This window comes from Colias eurytheme, chromosome 17, assembly GCF_061535395.1.
Source record: "Colias eurytheme isolate Ceu_HAF_F1 chromosome 17, ilColEury1 Martin Lab GWU primary, whole genome shotgun sequence".
In the NCBI taxonomy this organism is placed as follows: Eukaryota; Metazoa; Arthropoda; class Insecta; order Lepidoptera; family Pieridae; genus Colias; species Colias eurytheme.
This window is the reverse complement of record NC_142996.1, coordinates 8,030,933-8,057,150: the sequence shown is the minus strand read 5'-3', so window position 1 is coordinate 8,057,150 and position 26,218 is coordinate 8,030,933. Positions and strand designations below refer to the sequence as shown.

At 32.3% G+C, this 26,218-nt stretch overlaps 3 protein-coding genes across 3 annotated transcripts; 2 read left to right on the top strand and 1 right to left on the bottom strand.

Annotated features, from left to right (window-relative positions):
- Window positions 1-1,935: 1,935 nt before the first annotated feature.
- On the top strand, window positions 1,936-3,599 carry Ing5 (inhibitor of growth protein 5). The gene has a single exon (XM_090111827.1). The coding sequence runs from the start codon at window positions 2,168-2,170 to the stop codon at window positions 2,990-2,992; it is 825 nt and encodes a 274-aa protein (XP_089967953.1). The 5' UTR covers window positions 1,936-2,167; the 3' UTR covers window positions 2,993-3,599.
- A 9,239-nt stretch (window positions 3,600-12,838) lies between these two features.
- Window positions 12,839-22,989, top strand: LOC149901349 (low density lipoprotein receptor adapter protein 1-like). The gene is made up of 6 exons (XM_090111562.1): window positions 12,839-12,996; window positions 20,781-20,954; window positions 21,232-21,337; window positions 21,516-21,690; window positions 22,035-22,097; window positions 22,403-22,989. The coding sequence occupies exons 1-6, from the start codon at window positions 12,948-12,950 to the stop codon at window positions 22,478-22,480; spliced, it is 645 nt and encodes a 214-aa protein (XP_089967688.1). The 5' UTR covers window positions 12,839-12,947; the 3' UTR covers window positions 22,481-22,989.
- A 298-nt stretch (window positions 22,990-23,287) lies between these two features.
- On the bottom strand, window positions 23,288-26,055 carry LOC149901348 (lysozyme-like). Its single transcript, XM_090111756.1, has 4 exons — window positions 25,413-26,055; window positions 24,687-24,863; window positions 24,087-24,160; window positions 23,288-23,473 (listed from the first exon to the last, which is right to left on the bottom strand). Exons 1-4 carry the CDS (start codon window positions 25,471-25,473, stop codon window positions 23,330-23,332), a joined length of 456 nt encoding a protein of 151 aa, XP_089967882.1. The 5' UTR covers window positions 25,474-26,055; the 3' UTR covers window positions 23,288-23,329.
- Window positions 26,056-26,218: the final 163 nt, after the last annotated feature.

The following is a 26,218-nucleotide window of genomic DNA, read 5'->3' as shown; positions in this document are numbered from 1 at the left end:
TAAGGGAAATCAAAATTTTGAGTGTGCAACCCTAGGGAAAATGGACTGAACCACAAACGATCTTGATAATGCGTATTTTTTTATTTTGTCCTCAATATCATTAGTCACATTACACAAGTGGATAATACTGTATTTAATAATGAGATATCCATCTAATATTATGTAGGTACTTATTACATGTATAATATACATATTACTTTTCTAAAGGTAATACATATAATAGGTAATATTATTATTATGTATTTACACATACCTATATTTGAATTATGAATATATATCATTATGGCATGTGAAAACATGGATGTAATGATAATGCAGATCAAAACTTATTTACTATATTAACGATTGTTTATAATTTTTTATAAAATAAAACAATAATAAAATAAAATCATGTTTATTTTCGTAAGTATTAACACATTATAAAATTGACTTGTACACCTTGGGCTTGACAAATAGCCGAATTGGAAACTCCTGTAATAAGTTTTGTAGACCTATAATTTCGTCTGTTCCATGTCTGTTCTAATAAAATTAATAATGACAATAATTTAAATATCCCGCAAAAACGCTTCTCTGCTAGATGTTGCCGCACTAGTTTACAGCACATTTTTAGCACAGAACACTAAATATTATTTAGATGTTCTGTGCCAATAACAAACGTCCAATTTACTAAACCAATTTAAAAGTTATAACAAAAAATATATAAAACATCGTTGTGAACTTAGGTTGTGAATATCAATAATATTTTCATATTTTACATAGTAACTTAATAAAATTAAATAATATATCAAAGGTATTGATATATTTGGCACTTTGCTCGACTTTACCTTCGGCTGTTTTTGTCCGCGGATAAAAAACAACCTATGTACTTGGTAAAAAATAGCTTCTTCTAAGGCTTTCTGAAATCTGAACATCAAATAATTTTTAAATAGACTTTATTCGAAACAAAAAAAAAAATACTAGGACTTTCTTTTTTTATCATTAATCCGTGTTTTCCAATTACAGCACTAGAGTGCATAATGCGGCATAATGTATAACGTTGAATGTTCCAACTACAGCAACGCTTCGCACAATCGAGCACTCCTAAAAGTAATGCGCGTGAATTGATGCGTGCAATCGATTTATCGTTAGTAATTAATTATTGGAAAAAAATTTAAAGCTTCGTATCATTGTAGTTTTTTCGAAATAATCAAAGTTAATTCAAATTGTGTTAAAAAAATAAATATAAGTATGGATGAAGGTACAAACATTGAAAAAAATGTTAATGAAATAATCAAAATCCAAATTACTTAAAATAACCGTAAATATTTTTCAACCAATTATTATGTATAACACTTTATTTACACATTAATGAGGTTATTGCTAACTCTATGAATATTTTTTTTTTCAACACTGAACCTGCTGGTGTGTTTCACGTTCCAATTAAGCATCAGCATAATTCGGCATTGTGCGCCACTGAGTCGCATTATGCTCTGTAATTGGAAAACAGCCACTATCTAGTTACGCTTTCTCATATGTATTTCGTAAAACCTAAAAAAAACAATCAGAACAACATTTATTTAAATGAATTGATCTAATAATATTGGTGCTTATGTATTAAAATAGTAGAGTTCATAATAAGTAATCTTTGTTGTTGAAAATGCTAAACGAAATTAATTTTGGTTCAATGATATGTTACGTATCATAAATATACCTACGTAACGTAAATTCTGATACGCATACCGCATATTAATTATTATTAACGTAAAAAATAGCGAATATACATATTAAAAAAAATGTCCTTTTTTATTTATAATCTGGCAACATTAACATTAAGGCTAGGTACCTACACTCTACCTACATGATTTTCTGAGTTTGTTTTGAATGTGGTTTTGCAGCATAAAGAAAAGTTTTGCAGTCTACGTATGTGTGTTAAATTGTCTATACTCTGCAGTCTGCACTCTGCAATCTATTGTCTACTTACAATTTCATTTTCAAGTCGATAGGAAATTCGTTGTTTAATTTTGTAATTATTTAATTAATTTGTGTATAAAAAGTTGGTGTATATTACTGAAGTGTTATCTAGACTTAGAATTCTTAGCCTATAGAAAAGTTTCAGACCAGTAATATAGGGTTTACAAACTATCATCATTTATAAAATCGAGGGAAAAGTTATTCAAAATATTGCAAAATGACTTCAGCTCTTTATTTAGAGCACTACCTTGATAGTCTTCAGCATTTACCGATAGAATTACAAAGAAACTTTAAATTAATGCGAGATCTTGATGATAGAGCTCACGGTTTAATGAGAACAATCGATCTTATGGCTGATGAATTATTACCAAATATTCCGAAGATGGACGAGGAAACGAAGAAAGAAAAAGTAAATACCATTCAAGGGCTTTTTAATAAAGCTAAAGAATACGGCGATGATAAAGTGCAGCTAGCAATTCAAACTTATGAGTTGGTAGATAAACACATACGTCGCCTTGACTCTGACCTCGCGCGATTTGAGTCCGAAATACAAGAGAAAGTAATGAGCTCTAGGGCAGCGCAACAAGCTGCTACAGAACAGGAAGTCACTCCAACAACAGTTAAGAAGGGAAGAAAGAAGAATAAAAGCAGTGAAAAGTCAGTTACAACAACAGGAAAGAAAAAACGCGCAGGTGCGTCTAGCGAAGATGACGCTGTTGCTAGTGGTAGATCTGCGGCTAAAAAGAAGGCACAAAAGAAGGGCACTGCTGCAACCGTGAATCCGGCAAAAGAACCAGAAGAAAATGCTGATTTGGATTCAGTGGCTGGTATCACTCATCCTAGCGATGTGTTGGATATGCCCGTCGATCCCAATGAGCCAACATATTGCCTCTGCCATCAAGTGTCATATGGTGAAATGATTGGTTGTGACAACCCAGACTGCCCCATAGAATGGTTCCACTTTGCCTGCGTAGACCTTAAGATTAAACCTAAAGGTAAATGGTACTGCCCTAAATGTACACAGGATAGGAAAAAGAAATGATCTACAGTAAAGCCTCCCGCTAAACCCCCAGGTAAAGCTCCAACTAAAGCAATGGCTGAAAAGACTGTTAATGTAAAAATTGAAATATAGTGATTTTATTAGATATTTATAGATTAAATATATGGTCCTTCACTATTAGTAAGTACAGAGGTTAAATAATATAAATTTAACTTATTTTTTAGTATTATGTGATTCATAATAATATATTAAATGTACATAAACTTTAAAATATGTTAGAAATAATCAAATAATGATTAAAATATTGTTTACCTGCCTACTACATTCAGTAAACATTTAAGAACCAAAAGATATAAAATATGCCTTTGACCTAATATGTACATTTATACTCAGATTTTTAAATTTGTTGCAATAGAAAAGTGAAGAAAATTTCATTAATGAACTACATCTACTGTACATGTGATTTACAGTATTTTTAAGAAAAGATAGTATTAGTAAAAGCAAAATCATTTCTCCATACTACATAATACATACTGTTAATAGTATTTGATTATTTTTCTAGAATAGATTGATACACAATTACACAGTTTATAAAAGCTTCCTACAAAAATTTGTTATGTACATTGTAAAACTAGTAAATAAGAAACATGAATGAATGAATGAATGAATGAAAACGCTTTATTGTACACCATTACAAACAGGAAAAAGACATACATATACAGAAGAGAGACATGCACAAATGGCGGCCTTATGGCTTTAGTAGCCATCTCTTCCAGGCAACCAAACACAAGATAAAAAAAAACATAAAATCATGACAGAGGGTGGTGGTAAAGCTATATTAGATTAATAATTAAAAAACAAATTCAAAAAACAATATACCTACACATACACATACATAAGTACATACAAATTATTATAAATAAAAACATACATACACACATACATATATATATATATATATATATATATATATACATAAAGCATATATTAAATAAATATCATAATAAAAATATATACCTAAATACAATAAGTTATCACTTTTTATTGTAATGATTATTCAGTAATCGTTTGAAAGTCTCGAAAGTTTGAGCTTTTCTAATTGTGACGGGGAGATCATTCCACAGTTTAATAGCTTTCACAGTAAATGAAGAATTGTAGAAAGATTTGTGTGTAGGAATACATAGAGATAGAGTTTCATGAGAGCGCAGGTTCAGTCCGTGAGTACTTAAATACTGAAATTTATCTTTGAGATATGAGGGAGTGTTACGATAAAACAAAACTTTGTAAAGCAAATGGAGTATGTGAGTATCCCGGCGTAATCTGATAGGGAGCCATCTGAGTCTAGCACGATAATCGGATACATGGTCATATTTGCGTAACCCAAATATAAATCTAATGCATAGATTTTGAAATCGCTCGAGCTTATCCAATAGAAGTTCGGTGAGATCGGGATAGGATACATCGGCATAATCTAGGATAGGGAGAAGGAGGGATTGAGCCAGCAAAATTTTAGTCGGAATTGGAAGAAAGTTACGAATTCGTTTAAGCGAATGTGATGCGGCATATATTTTCTTACTGACCTGCTTTACCTGTTCATTCCAAGACAGAGAACGATCAATGCAGAGACCTAAATTTTTAACATTCTTACTGTACGGAACCACAACACCATCAACAGTTATTGGCGGCAGATTTTCCCAATCTAATTTTTGGATGTATTGTGAACTACCGACAATTATTGATTGAGTTTTTATTGGATTCACATGTAATCCATGCTGTTTACTCCAACTTACTATTGTGGCCAAGTCAGTGTTTGTGGTGGAAATAGCCGATGAGAGATCAGAGATAGGAGCTTGAGTGTATATTTGAAGGTCGTCTGCGTATATGTGATGCTGTGATAAAATGTCTTTTGTTATGTTGTTGATATAAATAGCGAAAAGAAGAGGAGAGAGGATGCCGCCCTGTGGAACGCCAGCAGTGAGATTCGACCAGGAGGACAAAGAGTCATCAATTTTAATTCTTTGCCGACGACCACTAAGGTAGCTGTGTAACCACTGCAATACTAACGCAGACATGTTATGAGAACTTAGAATTTTCAGAAGTATGTCGAAGTCAACGCAATTAAACGCGTTGCTAAAATCTAGCAGTGTCAATACGGTAAGCAGCCTGTCATCCATACCAGCTCGTATGTCATCTGAAACATGTATGACACTCCGAGGCAATCTTTAGTTTTTAAAAATGAATAGCTAATGTAAGTAATATTATATATATTGTTATAAAACAGGCTGCCTGTATTTAAGGACTAAGTAAGATCTATGTTAAGTTATCATATAAATGGAAAGACTAATTAACATTGATTATGATATTGTAGCAATAAAACAGATTTTATATAAATTATGGAAATAAGCATAAATTATAACATTTATCCTTAAGATATTTGAAAAATAAATTAAATATATATTTTACAAGCAACACTTGAAACAATTCTGGTCCTTATTTCAATATTCAAATTCAAATTGTGTATCATGTTAATTAAAATCAAAATTGTAAATTTTCTGGCTACTATGTGCTCAAAGTTAGTACATATTTGTATTTTTCATATTTGGACACTTTAAAAATTGTGGCAAAATTGTAGTGCCATACATATGCAAATTTTGAATTAAATTTAATCATGATCTATTTCCATAAGATCAGGTTAATATCGCCTTAGTGTGTGACATTTGATTTACTGAGAGATTTTAACAGACTATGTGTGTAAGTATGAAAAACTTTGTTAATAAAGAATTGTTTTTGACAATACAAATTTAATATACTTAAATTACAATACCTAAATGACAATTTTCATTGATTTATTAACTATTTCAGACTGTAAACAAATAAATATAATTGTTTATCATCATTGTGTATCACAATACTTACAATTTTTTTTATTTCAAATATTTTGTATTTTGTTGTGTACTTATGTTTGATCCATTTATATTTCTTTGGGAAAACTGTACATGAAAAAGTTTGTTATGAAGGTCTATCCAAATCAACAAATATTTGGAAAAAGAAATATGAACCCTTTATAATCATCATAGACATGTTTCAATCTTTATGCAAACCTTTAACAATGTAACAAATATTTTTTTACTTATTCTTTCACATTTTCTTTTCATTTCTGACACTACTCATTTGTACTTAATTTAACTATGTAATGGATAAAAATTTGAAACCTAAAATTGTATAAATTTCGGTTAATTCTGCATAATTTCCCATTTCCAATTAACATGATTATTTCAGTCACTTGAAATCTATATTGTTTTATAATTTCTAAGAATGTGTTGTTTTATTATTTGTAAGTATATAAATGAGGTTTATATATTTGTGTTTTATTAATGTACCTATTCATAAATAAAACCTTTCTTGCTTCACCATTGAGAAATTGCATTGGTTTTGGTTGATATTTTGAATGTGATTTAATGCCATGTTTTTATTTTATTAAATATAAAATTAACGAGGCTTTATGTTACGCTTTATTTAGTGTTTCTTTTGTATTTTTTTAACAAAGACCTTCCTAACAATGAAATTTCAAAATTTATTTGTTTCTGGAAGTTAAATACCCTAATTATCTACCTCTTTAATCTAGATATCTATAGATACGTAAATTATTATTAGAAATTCATATTAGTTACACCATTCGTAACTCAAGAACGGCTGAACAGATTTAAATTACATTATTTTTATAGTAGAGATTCGAAACATCTTCGACTTCTTAGGGAAGTCAAAATTTAACCTTTTGACCGCCAGAGCAAAAACGCATCGCCGTGCCCTCCACGCCAAGCCACAAATTCAATGAGATAACCTTGAAAATAGTAGGGATTCCAAAATGTTATCGATAAACATAATAATTCACGTCTGAATATTTGAATAAACAGCTTATAACACAAAAATAATATTTATTTAACCCCATCTCCTACTGTAAAAACTTAAGACCACATTAAATAGCAACTATCAACAAAAAAAATCAACCTTTTGAGATACAAAAATACATATAAAATTGCAGCAAGTTACAGCACTATTCTCTATCAGTTACGCCCCATTGGCATGTATACATGCCAATGGCGCGGGCAACCATCCTTTTTTTTATAATCTCTCGCTTCTGATTAGGGATGTGTAGCTGTATGTTATTGTAACTTATCGAGTTTATTTATTAAGTTTATATGAACTATAGGTATTATTGTGGAGTGTTTATTTGTAAATATCAAAACAACTATTACCTTTAAATAAAGGGATAGCTCTAAAACTACATATTTATTTTCCAATCATTTAGTTTAATACTTGAGTTATTACAAATACTAATTATATGTAGGTACCTATTTAGGTCAATTACCATATTTTGATATGACATAGCGACAATTTGTATCATAAGAATATTCTAATAAAGGCACTCACACTCTCGGCAATACTCGATAAAATATTTTTACAACTTTCCGCACTTAACAACACGGCACGCGCTTACGACGTCACCAGTCCGACATCTATTCATGTCAATGGCGCAGAAGGGATTGCATATCGATACTGTGCTAGGGATGCGCATGATTGGCGAAAAGGAAAATATTCAAATCAACAATATCCACAATATAGACAATATGGTATTATACCAAAGAATGTAGTATTTACCTTTTTTCTCAGTGACTAAGCTTATATATTTTTTTTGTAGTTATTACAAAAATTAAGCGAATTAGAGTAATTTCGCTGAAATTTTAATGAAGTTACTTGAATATTACACTACATCACTAGTAGGCACGTATACATGTCATTGGCGCGAGAGAACATGCTTTTTTAGCCATTAATTAAGTTATTTTTTGTCATCAAATATTTGAATAACTACTTGGCAATTTTGTTTACTGTGTACAATTATGTAATAACTGGGGATTCAGTTCATAAACTGTATAAATAAAACACGTAAAAGTAAAGGTTTAATATGTTTATTTTGTATTTATCTATGATCTGTTTCTTGGCATGTATAGGTGTCGCTGGCGCACAGGGCACGATTGCGCATGACATCTATAGATGTCATTGGCGTTCAAAAGGTTAACTTCATAATTAGTGTAGTCTGTATTATGCATTTCTGTATTTAAGACGTAACTAAACGATTTTAATTAATTTTGTTAGCTAACGCTGAACGCACTTTCATCATATTAGCATCATATTCGAGATCCTATTCTCGAAAATCATAATTGTGCAGTTCTTTCTATAGGTAAGTACCGCGTCTTTCCAAACTATACAAGGCCAGTACGCAACGGTGTGAAACTAATCACGTATAGTTTGGAAATAACTTTTTCACAAAGTTCTTCCAATCTATACAACAGCAGTACGCAAGTACTCGCGTATACTTTGTAGTGAAGTAAGTAAGAATAGCGCTCCAAAATATACAGCGCCAGTACGCATGCGGACTAATCGTGTATGTTTCGGAGTAAGCGCGGCGTCTTTCCATTGCTCGCGTTTATATTATTGTGTTACTGTTTTGAAATCTATTATTAAAATGCATGTGTATTGTGTATGTAATGTTGCGTACTGATGGTATATTTTTTGTATCGAGGATGCTTGTGTCTTCGTTCCCGACTATACTGCACGACTTACAATTGACAATAGTGCTAAAATGTAAGAATCTATTAAGTCCAGAAGAAGACGGTTGCGAGGCGACGGCTATTTTTGTGTAGTTAAAAAAACCACGAACCTAACCTAACCCATAAGTAACCCTTATATCTGTTACCTACATCGAGATATATTACTAGAGGGGTTATTCCAAACAAAAACATTGCGCGCGGCCGATGTGGTGGGGTACGTGTGGAACGAGCGAGGCGTGGCTTCAAGTTCAAAGATTAAGCAATGCGTGCAGATGCGACACATTGTGCAATCTGTTTACTCGGTACTATCTGGTGGTACTGATACTAGGGAATTAATAAAACGAGGATTTTATATTAAACTATGTATTTTAATTTCCTTTAAATAATATCAATTTATTAAGCTTTTGTCGTTTTGTGTAGTAATCAATAGTTTTATCAGTTTTTGCTTCATGATGTAATTTAAATGGATACGATGATTCAATGTTGATGGCGTTTACGTATAAGAAACTCACATTTTGAAAAATCTCACGCGAGATTCGAGGATGGGGGAGGGGTTGAATAAATTCTCACGACATCTCACCAGGGGGGGAGGGAGGTGCAGAAAATTTTAAAAAACACCTCACGTAATTTATGGACGCCCCCTTACTCGATCACAATTTTTGTAACTTTACTATAAACGGAACTACATTTAAAAATATACTTTATTTATTGAGTTATAAGGTTGCTTCCATTCTGTTTATTTACATTCTCAAAAACATCAATCGCTGCAGAGGTGGCTTGCGACAAAGGCGGCTTGTGTCAAAGGCCTCGGCGATATCATTTAAGAACATAATATTATGTACTTTAGGCAAACTTGTTATAAGATCTATTTTACTTTCTTATTAGTCCATTTGACAAGGATATTGGGTAAGATACCTATTGGAATAATTTTATTATTATGTATGTACTTATTAAATCCGCGAATAAAAAAAATTTTTAGTCGTGAATATAGAAATTGGGTCGCATTTTTTTAATCCGCGAATAGTGAAAACACGAATAAAGGAAGCGCGATTAAGGAACTTTTACTGTATTAGTTTCTGTGAATGTTGTGTTTATTTGTAATTGTTGTGCATAATAATTTATAAATCCTATTGGAACAACTATTGATTAGGCTTTTTTTAATAAATAAAAATAGGTAAATAAATAAATATTACTTAATATAACCTACCGTTTTACTTTGCGTAGTCGGGTAAAAGTATAAATATTTAGGTACTACACCACGGTAATCTTTCCTAGTAGATATTGTATATACATAGTTAAAAAAATCCAGTTACATTTTTTTAACAGACTCATCGATAGTGTCACGTCTGTGCTGTTAGTCTATGAAAAATGGCGCGAAACGCAGAACGCGTGGTGATTTTTCGCAAAATGATAACAATATTAGTAAAATGCATGACTTACTCATAATAAGGAAACTTACTGGTGAAAAGTCACTCCTCGGGCTTTGTTTGTATTATGGGAACTGTTAAAACAATATCTAAGCAAACACGAAGGCATTTTGAACAGAGCAATAACACGTGTTGACGCGGCAAGCGGGGGGCACAGTCCGACACAGACTAAAGAGACTTGTGATTCTTACCTCTAGCTCGTGTTAAAGAGAGTGTAGTAGCGATCGCCTCTCTAGTACGTAGTACATTCTATCTCGATGGTTACCTACCTATTTATTTTTCTAAGCTCACCTAATAATATTTTTATTCCATATTTTACTGAATCAATCAAGAAGAATAAAAGTAGATAGATATAGCTGTACAAGTCTTTGATTGCCTACGCCTATTTATTATTTCGCTCAAGCGTAAGTGGTGTAGTAGGATCGTGTATAGTTTGGAACGAAGAAGCAAGCATTCGCGTTACAAATTATACACGATCAGTACGCAAAATTCGTGTATATTTTGTAATAACAAACTTAAAAACAGCATTACAAAGTATACACGAGCAGTTTCCTATGGTTGCGTTCTGGCTATGTATAGTTTGTAAATACGCGTAAGTACCTACCTTTGTACCTACCTATAAACCTGTAGCACTAAATGTAAATTACTTGCTCTGTGGCACTAAAGGATTACATAACCAACGGTGAAATAATTTTTGAAATTGGTCATGTAGTATCTGAGATAAACTCGTTCTGAAAACAAATTCTTCCAATTCTTTACACAATATTATATAGATTTCATAATAATAATTATATTCATAATAAGAAAATTGCTATAGGTGTAATAAGGAAAATCAAGTGCCCTATAACTATGCAATTATTGGCATTTCCGAACACGGCGTTATACATTAATTCGTAATTATTTGGTAGCAAAAAGTGAGTTGGGGTCGACACTCGACCAGGCCTCCGTCACTCGCTCAAGGTCGCGCTATAAGTGCCTACCGCACAGTAGGTCGGTACCGACCCAAGCGGCAGTTGGTTGGCACACGCGAGACTGCGCACCCGCGTCACGTTTCCCGCGCTCGCTACCAAGATGCCCGGTTTTTGCGATGTGGACGGGTGTCGGAGTTCAAGAGTGAATAACAAGGAATTGTCTTTTTTTCAATTGCCTAAACAGGAACAAACCTACCACTACTTTTTATCCAGGAGACACATATAGCGGGTCCACGCGGGTGAAACCGAAGGAAACAACAGCTACTATCAATAAGATTTCATTTTTTTTATTGTATAATGTAACAAATATAATTAACAATAAAAAATTAAGTGTTTCAGCAACTCTGTGTTTAATTTACGCGCTCGGTACAACCCTAAAGTTTTCGTTTGATGACGCAATCACGCGGCGTGCGCGGGAAACTCGCTTCTCGATGCGTGTTCGTAGAGTACATTTCTTACTACAGCCGAGTTGCGGCGCATTTTGTAGGTAAATATAGCGTAGGTATTTTAGCTTTTGTATGGGAGTGATGTATCTGTTACGAAGTAACTATTCTCTAATCTGTGACTCGACAGTCGACTTTGCAGCAAAGCTCCCATGTTGCATCAGAAATGACGACCGTAATGTAGACACTTGCATCAGGTTCACATTTGCGTAGTACATTTGAATTTAACTGTTCATATTCAACTTTATATGAACTTCTTACAATTGCAGTAGGTGTAATATAATTATTAAATAGTATTTTACAGATGATGTTGTATGAAATTAGGATTCTATCCAATTGTAGATTTCTAGCAGTTTTTAAAAGTATACTAACAATTATTCTCACTTCAAAATGTAAAATATTATGCTTAATAGAGTATTATTTTCCTTAATACAGTAATTATACTCAATTAGAACATAAACGATTATTTTCGAGCTCCTAATTTAATAAATTAGCAAGTTCAAGTTTAACGCAACATGCTTGCTATTTGCTTGTAGATGGCGTTGTAGTCTCAACTCTTAATTTTTTACCTAATGTTTCGAGTTGAATAAGAGCGTATGGAGAAGTTAATTAATGTACACTTAATAAGTTCGTAAATCCTTAAAACAACACATTACATAAGTAGTTAGTTATGAAATAAAATAAAACTTCTCCAATATTTAACAATATATGTAACTACCTAGTTAGGTAGGAAAATTGTCTCATACTTAGGTACGATGATTAAATTTTTTTTCTTGTTCGGTTTATGGATCACCTGTAGACTGCAATTGACCAAATTCTTGGCTCTTTCTCTGATCTCTCTCGTTTTGTCAGACAGAAAACAATAAAATATCCATAATATATCATTCGATTACAATATAGGCGGCAAGAGCTGTAGTGTGGTAGGTCACGCGCTTTCGTAAACATTAATTTTATATATGTATCTCTTATTTACTTTTAAGTAGGTACCTATGGAGATTGATATAGAACCCTATAAATATAAAAAAAAAATTTTTTTGGAAGTCCCGTATCCCCTGATGTGTAGTCTGTAGAGGTGTGTGAGTAGTATCATGGACCCAATAATGGTAGTATTCATCTGTTTGAAATTTGGATGATTGATTTTCTTAACGTCTTCTGTGTCCTGCTAGAACCTAGGAAACCGAAGGACCACTAGGACCTGCGTTCACTCGCTAAGCACTGGACCAATGAGCCAAAATAGTTAATTAGAAATAAATTATTAGTAAAATTCACAAAAAATTAATATAATCAGGAGTGAGGAAACTTTAATTATATTTAATTAATAAATAATCAGAAGTTAAGGAGGAAATATAATACATGGTTCATTTACCTTAACTAAATGATTAATGTAATATCGATTATTGAGTCGTTTAATGTAATACATATTGTAAATGATCTCGTTGTGCTAAGTAGGGGTTGTACTACTGAGTACGCAGCATCATTGCAGTTATCTGGGGACCGTGCGCGGGAAAAGTTGACCGTCGCTTTTGCACAGATTAAATATAGTTACAATGACAACCCTTTTACGAAGAATGTGGAAAAATAATTCGAAGCACAAAAGTAAGTATTTGTTTCAATTTAGTATTTCAGTTTTCAGGAAATCATCATTTTCCTTGTTATTTGAAATACGGAAGAATATATAACTAAACCATATATTCGTGGTTAACATTTTTTTTTAGTTAGTTTATTTAAAAAGTAACGTTATAAAATTTAAGATAATTTTTTAACATAAATTAACGTAAGACTCTACATTAAGATTTTTCATTAAATCAGGACCTTTCGCTCTACTTGTGCAGTTCACGGTAATATTTTCTTCGCGCCATATAAGATTTTATTAAGGCTTTACAACACGGGCAGATTTCACTCTAATTACTTAGGAATTAGATCTCACTAAGCACCACACCTTACACTCATTCTTGTGAAGAGAAAAAACCCGTCATGTCTGTATCCGTACATGTTAACAGTGTCTACAATATTAAAATAAGAATATTATAGGTAGTAATCTAGTTAGTATTAGAAAGTGGCTATTATAAAAAGTGGTTATTTTTTGCTCGCTGCCTATTATAAAAAATTTCGTTATTGATTTTTTTAATTATAGCGAAAATAACTGTTAAAATAGTAGAAGCACAAATAATTTTAAAAGTACCAACAATATTTATTAGATACTTAGGTAACTAATGCTAATTGCTAATACTTACTTATTTTTGGACTTTGTCCAGTCGATTTTTTTTAGTAGGATCTTGGATGTGGATCGATTCATGAAAATAAAATTGTAGAGAAAATTCATGAAGTGTTCTCCTGGTAAATACTCTAATACTACGGGTAATTCAGTGGTGAGGCCGTGAGGAGTGAATTAAACACTTATTCCATTCAGGAAAATATGGCAGGATAATAATTCATGTTGTTACTTTTTAATATGATATAAAGATTAAAAAAATATAATGAATACATTTCACGAACCTTGTTATTAAGAGGATTACAAGAGCTAGCTGAAATTGAGTGACTCGCGCACACATTAACACAATCGACGACGGTTAGTGGTTAACAGGCCTCGGCCGGTAGTGTCGGTACACAGGCGGTTCACGCACACATGCGTACGTTTTTGGTTTGGGAATAAGAATTTGCGATTTACACGAAATCTATTGATTGGACTAAAAAAATAAAACGAAGTTTTTTTAGTATGTTGCTTGTAGAATTATTTGCCGTAAAAACAGAATGATTGCATGTAGTTTAGTATGGTTTTTAAGTATCAAAAGATTTTTTTAGAGGTACCTTTGTGATTTTTTTCTATCGAGTAAAATAAGTTGTATTGTGTTTTCAGCACGATATCTAACTAGTATATATCCTGAAGAATATCATATATTTGTCTGAGATTTTTTACTACAGTTAATCATATACTTTAAAGCATTATAAAACTCGAGTTTTGCCTCGTTTAGCTCTTCTAAGCCCCTTAACTTTTCATTGGAAATCATTACATTAAACGCAGTGGAGCCTACTCGGTAATTTACTACGAATAAAGTGCGACATTACTGTAGCTTTCAAGAACTAATTTTCATAATTGCATCAAATTCCTATAGTTTCGAGTAATAGAAATGTTATTTTGCATATTAAATAGCCTTTACGTGTTTATGTTATATTGCTTCCAGTATCATTTAAATTCTACGCTAGTCTTAACTCTTAACTAGATATTCTACAGAATACCTATTTAAGATCTAACGTTATTGATAAAGAACTTTTTTATTTATACCTACATAAGAGAGGAGATAAATACATAAATAGAAAAATTTGAAAGGATTTTTGTTATGATTTGATGATTTTGAACTAACGATTTTTATTAAAAAATTCGTGAAGAAACTATTTTTAATTTTTTTGCCCTGGTAGATTAACGTTGGTTGGATCGTCTAGTAAACAATAAATATTTGGATCTTACGAGCCAGATTTACTAGGTGTGTCTTAAAAGTTGAGTGATTAAAAAATTATACTTAATCCATCGTATAAATTTCAATGATTTCTATCGCAACTAACGTTTTGCTAGCTCATTCATAAAATCAATATCATAAAGTAATCAACATCTGTTTTCTTGCAACAAACATATTACATTACAGTAAAAGTTCAGAAGTTAAGTATTACACCCGGAAAAAATACAACGTAATTAATAATGTCATTATCCGTTTATCGTAAGGTGTATGAACGTTACAGTTACTGCTGTAAGAGCTTCATCCAGTGATTTATTGACTGCAGTTCGATGACCATAAGATTAAAGGGATTGCGTAAATTGCAATTGTTTACGTATCCGCATAATGTAGGTATTATTAAAATCTAGATCGTCATATAGATGATAGCGTATGTGTATCGCGACCTTTAAGCGACTATAGAAAAATATTTTGATTTGTTAATGTTGAACTAAAGTTGCATATTCCGATTTCCGTATGACTCTGTTATTCGCTGTGAATCTTCTTTTTGATGTGATTGTGAGAGTGTGTCATAGCCATTGTTGCTAATAACTAACTTCATCGTAGATTTTCAAAGAAATTCATCCATGTTTCTCATTGACCAGGAGTTAGCTGGCTGGAGTGAGCTAGTATATATTAAAATTTTACTTGAACAGAAAATAAGTTAAAAAAATTTCTCGAAAATCGCAAATTGCGCATTAAACAATTACGTTTATAGGCATGTACCTAGTGCACTCAGATAATGTAATCGAAATAGACGCACCGACAAAAAAAATACGCGATAAAATAGTAAATACGCGTTTATAAATTGAACTAAATCAGAGTTATCGCTAGACGGGTTTGAGGCGGTGAAGCTTGCGCCTAATATATGACCTATGGCCTATTTATGCTATCATTTGGTCTGACCTAGATATGTTCGATAAACGCGCAAATATTATAAAGAACTTTGAATAGTACGCATTAAAATAAAATCCAATCAATTAATGACGAGTGAATACGTAGGAAATTTTACAAAACTTTTTGATATTCTATAAAAGATTTGCCCACAGAGATTTGCCTATTTTTTATAGAATATCAAAAAGTTACCTATTATGTCAAAATACACGTTAACTGCATCTAGTAGGAGAACGCAGCTAATACCACTTGGGGTGATTATTTTATTAAAATCGTTATTTTCTTAATTTGTGCTTTTAAGCACACAATACGGCAATGTCGATTTTCTTTTCGAGGAATGTTTATATTTTTCTAGAATTCATGGTGATTTAGATTGATAGAATTAAGTTTTTTTGATATATAGAGAAAATATACATCAGGAAAACTTCGCGATTGATTCCATAAATGAAAATTTTATCTGTAGTAGGTTATAGCACAGACTAATAATAATATACTACGTATACAAGTTATAGGTACCTTATAGCTTATACCTACTGTAAGGATTTTGCAGTACATATTGCATATCATCACTACATAGTATAAAACAAAGTCGCTTTCCCTGTCCCTATGTCCCTATGTCCCTTTGTACGCTTAAATCTTTGAAACTACGCAACGGATTTTGATGCGGTTTTTTTTAATAGATAGAGTGATTCAAGAGGAAGGTTTATATGTATAATAATATCCATTAAATAGTGGAGAAGTACTGTTATTTTTGAGATTTCTAATGTGATGTCGTAAAAAATTACATTTTCTCCGCTTACATTGCAAACGCAGGCTAAACCCTACGAGTTTTATCAAAATAATGTACTAAGTATTATACACATTGAAAAGATCTACAGAAAAGTCCGCGATGGTATATGTCTATCTCTTATGGATAACCCACAATAACTTTTTTTGTCATTTACTTTTTACGACAAATAATGGCAAATTTTCGATGCGATTTTAACCAATACAGCATTAATTCTTAACAAATTAAATACCTTGAATACATTGTTCATTTAGTATAGATCTATATGGCCCTTTACACCGTATGATTTAAGTGAATATTTTCGAAGATATTACAGATTTAAAAATTGCGGGACGTAGCGTTTGCGGCGGTACCGGCCGGCCGCCCGGCTATCTATTTTATACCCGTGCGAAGCCGGAGCGGGTCGCTATGTTTTTATATACAACGTTCACAGTTTTTCTGTAGTGTATTTAGTATCAGCATTGCACCCGTGCGAAGCCGGGGCGGGTCGCTAGTTCATTAATAAAATAAAAATTGAGAAATATGAAATACATTAGATTTTAATATCTTCTAATATGCTAATATTTCATGTAATGCTATGAGGTAGAAAGCTGTTCCCTTACCGGCTATGGCTCTACAATTATTATAATCGATATTTATCTTGCGTAGCTTTTACGAAACCCCCTGATTTATTGCAAGCCTATAATGAGAGTGGAGAAAATTACCTTAGCTGTTGATTGGCTAATTTGGTTATAAGGGATAAAAATTAATATCATGACATTTTTATACAGCTGTATGTTTGAGGACAATAGCATCAATATTGTAAAAAAAGAAATTGTTAGGTGTCAAGACTATAGGCATTGTACAAAATAACATTAATTTTGACGAAATTTAAAACTACTTCAAGAAGCTCCCAAAGTCCCAAACCTATAAGTATATAAGTCCCTATTTCGTAAAATAACAGTCACATATTTTAGTTATAGAGAAGGTAGAGTTTGTTGAGCCATAGCTTGTAGTTAGGCGCTTGGTATAGTTGGCTCTACGTGAGGTCTGTTAACTTTTCTAGACTGCGATATCGCAGTCTAGAAAAGTTAACAGACCTGCCCTAGATATATCATATCCTTTTCAATTAAGTTTTAATTGATGCCCCAGTTCGTTACTATTTCGCTATAACAAAATTCGGTAGAGACATAGATAACGTCATAAAGCAAACTATTATCTGGATAAGCATAGCTTCTTTGTACCGCATATAACGCGAGTGAATCCGCGCTCTATTTCTACTATGTAGTAAGTAATATTATATAAATGTGAGGATGGATGTATGTATGTGTATGTATGTATGTATGTTTGTTACTCTTTCACGCAAATAGTACTGAACCAATTACAATGAAATTTAGCACACATATAGAGGGTAACTTGGATAAACATATAGGATAGGTTTTATCCCGGAAAACCTACGGGAATGGGAACTATACGGGATTTTCCTTGAAAACTCGGGCGAAGCCGCGGGTGGAAAGCTAGCGTAGTATAATTATAAATTACGGGAAATTAAACGGCAATAAATAATAAGATAATCACAGCAGTGGAAACAGCAGCTGCATGATTAACTTATCGTCTGGCGACTGATGTGATGCGCTTTCTACGTAGCTTGATAACGAATATTGATATTAATATTATAATATTATATAATATATTATAATATTATTAATATAATAATATAATATTGCAATATTATTATTGCGTATTTCCCATTTGTCTCCCAATGATTGACCTATATATCGGGATGGTATAATTGTTTTGAGATAATGATAGTGGTGTCTGGATAAATTGAGGGACTTTTGATGTTTTAATCCATACTAATATTATAAATGCGAAAGTAACTCTGTCTGTCTGTCTGTTACTCAATCACGCCTTAACTACTGAACCAATTTGCATAAAATTTGGTATAGAGATATTTTGATACCCGAGAAAGGACATAGGATAGGTTTTATCCCGGAAATCCCACAGGAACGGGAACTATGCGGGTTTTTCTTTGACTGCGCGGGCGATGCCGCGGGTGGAAAGCTAGTATCATAGGGTGATTGCGCTGGTTTTCGTCCAGTTATGGGAGTTGCCAACTTTGTGATGCGAAATAAATATTTTGGAGCACCCTTCCTTAAACATATAATATTTTTATTTAGTCCTTATATAGTCTTCTTTAAGATAATATTAAGTGAAAATAAATCATTTTGACGTATCTTTTTATTTAAATTATTTTCTGCAAAAGTAGGGTAAATGCTAGTTTTCGTCCAAAAAAACTGGTTTTCGTCCTAGTGTAAGCTAGTTTTCGACCACCGTGTAGAAAAAGGAGGGTAGGTCAACTATTAAGTTAAAAACCAATTACAGGTAAATATATACTTTTATTTAATCAACATCACAATTTCTCACTACCTTACAGGTTTAGTTTTACTAATAATAATCAATATAACTAGTCAACACTGAGATCTATGTAGCACTTGGCAGTCTTTATATGCGTTAGTGATGACTGATTAATTATTTGTAATAAAGAAAGGAATGCGTTACTTACAATGTAAATGAATAAAGTAATAATTATAGGACTGAGAAATTACATCAAAAAACAGAAATATTCATTCTAATACTTTGTTTATCAAATGAAACGTACTATATTAAACACAGCCATAATAATACGTTTTAGCTACTAAAATAAACTACATATACTATACCTTACTGAACTATGCATTATTGTCTTACTGATGCCTTTATTAAAGATTCTTCAGTGTACGTAGCGTTTTTTTTCTAGCTTTCTTAGACTCCTTCGAGGCCATCTAAAAACAATAAGATCTTTCTTAGGATACGTTGAGTAAGTAGAATAAAAAAATATTGCATTGGCAAAACAGACCTAGAATAAAAGATGATACTCAAGTGAATGATAATCAAGAAAAATACAGTGTATTATGTCTGACCTACCCCCATTTATGCCACGAATAATTGACTCTACTTCACATAAGGAGAATGATACATGACTGAATGAATGACAATATTAGGTACCTACAAAACTCTGGCCCTCACCAATTATTTATAAGGAAGATACTGAATAGAAAACTTTTCAATACGTAAAAAAGACGAAAAGTACTGCAAAAGAATAGCCATTTTTAATTTTTGTCCACTCCAATACTCATTCATGGACGAAAACTAAAACGTTTAAAGCTAAATTTAGTTTTCGTCCACTTCTTTAAATATTTTTTTATTTTGGCAGCACTGACAAAGCAGTGGACGGAAACCAAAAAATCTAAACTAATAGCAATAAAGATCACTTCGGGAGCAACTATTCAGTATTTTAAAGGTCCGATACAGTAAAAAGAACCTAACAAATATTCACGTAGCTGTTTGAGTTTTCGTCCACTTGGACGAAAACCAAATATTTTGAGAATTTGGTAACCTAGTATCCGTCCACTTAATTTTTCGAAGAGTATTATAAAAAAAGTATGATAAACACTTCTAATTGCGTTTAATAGGCTTATAACTAAACATACGTACCAAAAACATTACGTTAACTAGCTAAAACAGTGATTTAACTTACCATGAACTTTTCTCGCCGGCAAATTTTTCTCTCGCGCGATGACATCTGCAAGGCACGGATGGGAAGCGGCCACTTTTACGTTAATTTTTTGAACTCTCTTCTTGTCAAATCAAATTTTGATGTTGATAGTACTGTTGCTTACACATTAAGGACCGTAAAAAGTGCAAACTTGCGCGGGAAGGTAGGTTTGTATTCAAGTTTTACGCACGTGATTGTAGCAGGTCAGTCAAATGGACGAAAACCGAAACTGGACGGCAAACCAGCGCAATTACCCTATATTTCCATAATTCATTATCCAGCATTAAATTAAGTTATATGAGCATTATGATTATCTAACCCTAATCCTATTAAGTCGGGGCAAAGTCTTGGAATCCATAGGCCATACATGGCCATACTTAATACATACATATTATAAATGCGAAAATCTATCTGTCGACTGTCATCACTATCCCGGCTTCACCATGGCTCTGATTTGGAATGAAAATAAAAAATAGAATATAATTACCTAGGTAGAATAAAAACAATGAATCAAAGGATGTTAAAACCTAGATCTAGGCAAAGGAAGTTCAAAGTAGCCCTGCTTATGTATAGCCTTTTATAGTCTTATAAAACATATTCCCTTATACAATGGACCTATGTAATATTTTTCCAGAATTATGCGAAGAATGGGCACTAGCCGAGTGCGAAGGGGACGGCTGGTGGCGCGACGCATCCAACGGAAAGGGACAGATAGACGTGAGATATGCTGGCGTCGCGCCTGTGGAACGCGCCGCATCCGCACCCGCTACTGCGCTCGCTGTTCGCTCCGCTTTGCATACCGCTAAGAGTATGTACTATTATGCTTTGAATCACCAACATTTTTTTAAACTATATTTTTTTCCAAGAGCAATAATTAGGAAGCTGCTATTGCTTTATTACTGAGTGATAGAGATAGGCTCTATCTTATTTATGTTTTTAACTCGGGTCAACCAGGGTAGAGCCAGGCAAACGACTAAGTAGTTAGTAATATACTTCGACAAAAAATTTCGCGTACAGATAGGTCATAAAATACTACTTTGCGTTTCATAATAATATTTGTTTTATAATAATAATTATTCTTTCAGCTGCAAACAAAAAGCTCCAGAAAGTAAATCTGGACATCAGTTCCAAAGGAATCATTGTGTCTGATGCTGATACACAGGAAAATGTGCTGAGTGTGTCAATTTATAGGTAATTATTTAGTTATTCTGATACATAATCTACTTCTGTAAAAGCCAAGTATTAATATAATCCACAGGATTTTCCCTGAACGATTAACGAACATACATCCTCAAGAACATTCGCATTTATAATATTAGCAGGTTAGAATGTTCTTATTCTATAATTAAGATCATGAATCATTTTTCAGGATTTCCTACTGCTCAGCTGATGCCGCAAACGCTCGAGTCTTCGCAGTTGTCGAAGGGAAAACAGCGGGAGGTGCGAGCGAGACGCACGTAGTGCACGTGTTTGTGTGCGCGAGACGGAAACAGGCGAGGGCGCTTGCTCTCTCCCTTGCACATGCTTTTAATGACGCATATCAGGTAAGAATTTTTCAGGTTTTCTGTAATTTTCTTACAACGTTAAAAATCATTGGGAATAATTTTAAAATTTGTATTTCAAAATAAATCATCACATAGCATGGTTTAAACTTATTACTTCAGAAAGTAATTGCAAAGTCACTATTTTGTATGAAAATAGGTGAAAATATGGTGAATTTTTCAGTTGAGATTCTACGCTTATAAACGCTAAAAATACGTTGTAGCTTGTCGCATAGGCTCTATATCTTTGAGGTGCATTTTTACAATATAATTGCTCCTTGCAGTTTTTGTTTTCCTTAAAAATCACAAAGAAAATATGGTATGTCGCTAATAAAAAAATTATTTAGGCTTGGCAGGCAACTGAGGCCACTTCACTGCAATCCGGTGGAAGGCGTAGAGTGACTCCATGGGTAAGTTTTATAAAGCTTAATTCACTTTTCCTTCTGAAAGTTACCTAAAATGATAGAGAAACAGAAGAAAAATTTACAAAGACTCACAACTTACAAAGAAATTTACAAAAAAAAAATACTCTATATATTTTGGAGAGCCTTCTTACACTAAAACAAAAGCTTGGTACTAAATTTCCAAAGTTCGTCTTTTATCTTTTATTATGTAGTTAATAAGCAAGTAAAATAAGTTAGTTCCATATTTTCAACTCTAGAAACACCACGCTCATCCAAAAATATTTATTTATCTAAATCGTTTTATTTTACAGGCTAATTTCTCGAGCGAATCTGATGATGATACAGACACTGAGCAATGGCAGTCTCCAGAGCCGCTTGTAACTTTTTAATTTAATTATAGATACCTATTTGTAAAAACTGTGCCAATTTTGAAAAAATTAACGAGCCATGATTAGTAATAAAATAAATATCGTTATGGTTTACTTTTACTAAAATTTGTTTATTTTTGTTATGTATTATAATTTTACAAAAATAAACAAATTTTTATAAACGTAGGTGATACCGGATACGCGTAGGTATTATTTTTTGATCTACATAATATATTTTTGGAAAAATGTAAAAAAGGAAAAAGTTAGGGTAACCAAAAGTTAGTACATATAATATTATGTAAATGAATAATTAGGTGTTCGGGAAATAATTATTTACTCATTTCATAAATTTATAATTTGTAAGGTTTCTGAGATTAAGCCATAGGTATTTTGTTATAATACACAAGTATACAATAAAATGATTATATTTAGTTTTTAAACATAGTGTTAATTAGAGCGATCTCTAGTTTCTAACTAAACGAATAAGTGTTTGTTAAGTTTTTATGTAAATAATAAAATAATTTATAATACCTACACCCGTAGTTATTTATCCCGTTTATTCGTCCTCTTATTAAAATAGGCTAGTCAAATTTTGCTAGTGCGGGCAGTTCGTAGCAGATAATATGATAGTGATATAGTAGTTTGTAAAAGTATAAAATTCATTACAGTTTTAATTTGCCACATACATGTAAAAAATCAAGATTACTGACGTTTAAACTATCTTATAGGAAAATAATGTTTAACATATTTTTTTAACGCCTCCTAAAAGTTTAAACATTAAAAATATCACATAACGCGTCTTCTCATCTCTTTTAATAAAACAATCGGTCAAATGATACTCTTTATTAGCTTATTTTATTCAGTACATGGTTATTTAAAACGGCATTCTTGGAACAGCTTCAAGCGTTGCAGACCAAGAGGTGTGAGGTATAGAGGTTCGGAACACGCCCTGCCTCCGTGGTGGTTGATCATCATGTAATCGTAGCAATCAGTCACACCGTCTCCATTGCAATCCTGGAAAAAAAAACAAAGATTTAGAAGAAGTCGACAGAAGTGAGATTTGTTTGTGACAAAGCTTCAAAAGACTCGTATAAAATATCAAGTGATGGCTATAATATTGAAATAGTAAATGACATACTCGTATTCTTTTAGCGTGGTTTAACTAGCTTGCAATGAGATATTTCCCCGTGCTTCTAAATAGCCTACGTAGGTGTAATCATAAAAAATCATATCATAAAATCGCTCCGTTGCGATGTGAAAGATGCAAGCACACTTTCGCATTTATATATTGGAAAATTGAGAAGAGAATTTTGAAATTACTGTCTACGGCAGATGATTTTTATTATGTGTAGAGCAAGTTTTTGCGACTGGAAACTAATAGCGTTACAAACACACTCATCTCCAGTTTGTACTTATACAATAACAAGTTTTTATATGGAAATAAATCACGTAAGTATTGGTTTTTTTTCAATCAATCGATTTGATAAACTGGCTTTAGTAGTAAGGTACTTACGTATCGTAGTTGATGACCGATGGTGATATCTATTTAAAATAGTTATAGATGTACAATAAAGAAATTAAGTAAACTGTGTAATATTTTAGTGGTAAAATAAATATATAAACTGACCGTTCCAAATTTGGCCATGTAGCTTTGAACAATTTTCACGGAACAATGGTAGTCCCTGGCGCAGTCCTCGTAGGCTGTAGAAGAAGTTGTATTGAAAATAATATTACAATTCATAAATAAACTCAAAAGTCAAAACTAAACAATAAACATATTGTTACGTTCTAAGGTTACGACGCTATATAAAATAGTCTTTATTAAATTCGAACGCCTATAATTTTAAAATTAAAGTCCCGGGAAGGTTTATTTCTATGTACAAATATTTCATTTGGATAGAATATCATTATACAAATCCTTAACCAATATCATATTTACAGTTCATTTTATTGTTCTGAGTAACAAAATTAATCAACAATATTGAAATCACGTCGCTGTTTTTTTTGTCGTCCCTACAAAAAATTTTAAGGGTTGCCTGGTAGAGATCGCTACCCAGCGATAAAGCCGCCTTTTCCTTGTTTTATATTATGTGTTGTGTGCTTTTGCATTTGTATTTATTTATTTCTAAGCAATAAAGAATTTTCATTCATTCATTCATTTAAAAAAAATGTTTTGTTAGCACTAAGGTTTAGGCCCTTATTCCAGCTTGGTCATTTTCGTCCTTACCTTCCTTCCTATCAGGATTGTCATCAGGTAACGTAGGCTTCCCAGCATCCACCCAATATACTCTGGATATATAGAATGGACCACAATAACCCCCAGAGCAAGTGTGGGAGAGATCGCAACCAGCTACGTGACACAGGCAGCGAACACAGGACTCATTGAGGTTTGTCACGTAAATACCTGAATATGTTCAAAAAAGCAGTAAATGGACCATTTGCATTAGGAGCGTGAATGGTATACGATAACATACGTCGTAGCATGAATGGATGCTTTAGGGATTACAAAACTTTAACATATTGATGATAATGCATTATGTATTATTTTTACAAAGGTAACACTAATAACATATGCTTTAGTGGTACAATGGAAAAATTATCAATGGAATCTTAAGTTGAAGGTCTCTGCAATATCTTTACTATTATTTATAATATGTAATTCCTTTGTTTTGTCGGAATATCAATGCATAATATCAAAAACAACGAGTGAGAAATAAATAATTTATTATTGTCGTATCGCAAGTTAGGTACTCTTTGACTGGTTTAATAAAAATATTTTAAACCTTTTAAGTAATGTTATTATGTTTCTTTTTTCCTTGTTAAGTGACTAACTTTGTGCAGCCTCGCTGACATTTATAAAATAAATACTTTATATCTGAATTCTACCTTTGACCAAATGATTTATGGACTTTATGAATTTATCAAATAAGCAGGCAACTAAAAATTTACTTACCAAAAACAACACTGTGACATAGAGTCAAAAATATGATTAACACTGGCACTTGTAAATGCATTTTGTACTTATTTATTTAATAATTATATAATAAAGCACGATACACACATACACTCTGACGACTACATAGTAATTGAAAATTGAGCACTGATTTCATCGAAAGCTGATGACATAATGAGATGTTCCCAAAACGCGTAACAAAAACAACAATTACTATGGTTCTTGGAAGATGTAAAAAATGTAAGTAAAAACTGTTCAGTAACGCCCTATTGTAGTTTGGCGATCGATCAATACTGAATTATATTATACAAGTGAATATTAATAAATAAAGAACAAGAACGAATGCACGCGTTTGTTTCTAAGAATAATTTATTGAAGGTGATTACAATCGAATTGTAACATCCGTCTGCTATAGGATCTCATTAACAAAGGTCGTTAAGATGACGGATTAAAAATGACGACAAATATTGCACTTATTAGCATTTGTTTCTGAGGATTTAAAGTTCATTGTAGATATTATGTAAATTTATTTCATATTATGATGTTTGATTTCAGTGTTGATTATAAAGAATGCAAGACATTATAGAGCGATAGAATGCGCTCTATTTAGGTACTAAAGGCAATTTTGTAGAGCAAATCATCGTTGCTTTTTTCTTCTCTTCTCATCTTAGGATATTATGTTGCTTTTAAAATTACGTTATTTAGGATGAAAAATGCATTTTTTGTAATAGTGTTTAGTGCTTTTTGTATAAGTATATATATATACCTACTCAAATTTCTGGCAATTTAATTTTAAAAGAAGTGTT

Bases quoted from the DNA above. Each gene is read 5' to 3' on its own strand.
- LOC149901349 (XM_090111562.1), top strand. From the start codon at position 12,948: ATGACAACCCTTTTACGAAGAATGTGGAAAAATAATTCGAAGCACAAA. The intron at 20,955-21,231 runs GTATGTACTATT...TTATTCTTTCAG, and splicing joins CGCTTTGCATACCGCTAAGA to CTGCAAACAAAAAGCTCCAG. The intron at 21,691-22,034 runs GTAAGAATTTTT...AAAATTATTTAG, and splicing joins CTTTTAATGACGCATATCAG to GCTTGGCAGGCAACTGAGGC.
- LOC149901348 (XM_090111756.1), bottom strand. From the start codon at position 25,473: ATGCATTTACAAGTGCCAGTGTTAATCATATTTTTGACTCTATGTCAC. The intron at 24,864-25,412 runs GTAAGTAAATTT...GAACATATTCAG, and splicing joins ATGTCACAGTGTTGTTTTTG to GTATTTACGTGACAAACCTC. The intron at 24,161-24,686 runs GTAAGGACGAAA...CTTCTTCTACAG, and splicing joins CAATCCTGATAGGAAGGAAG to CCTACGAGGACTGCGCCAGG.
- Ing5 (XM_090111827.1), top strand. From the start codon at position 2,168: ATGACTTCAGCTCTTTATTTAGAGCACTACCTTGATAGTCTTCAGCAT.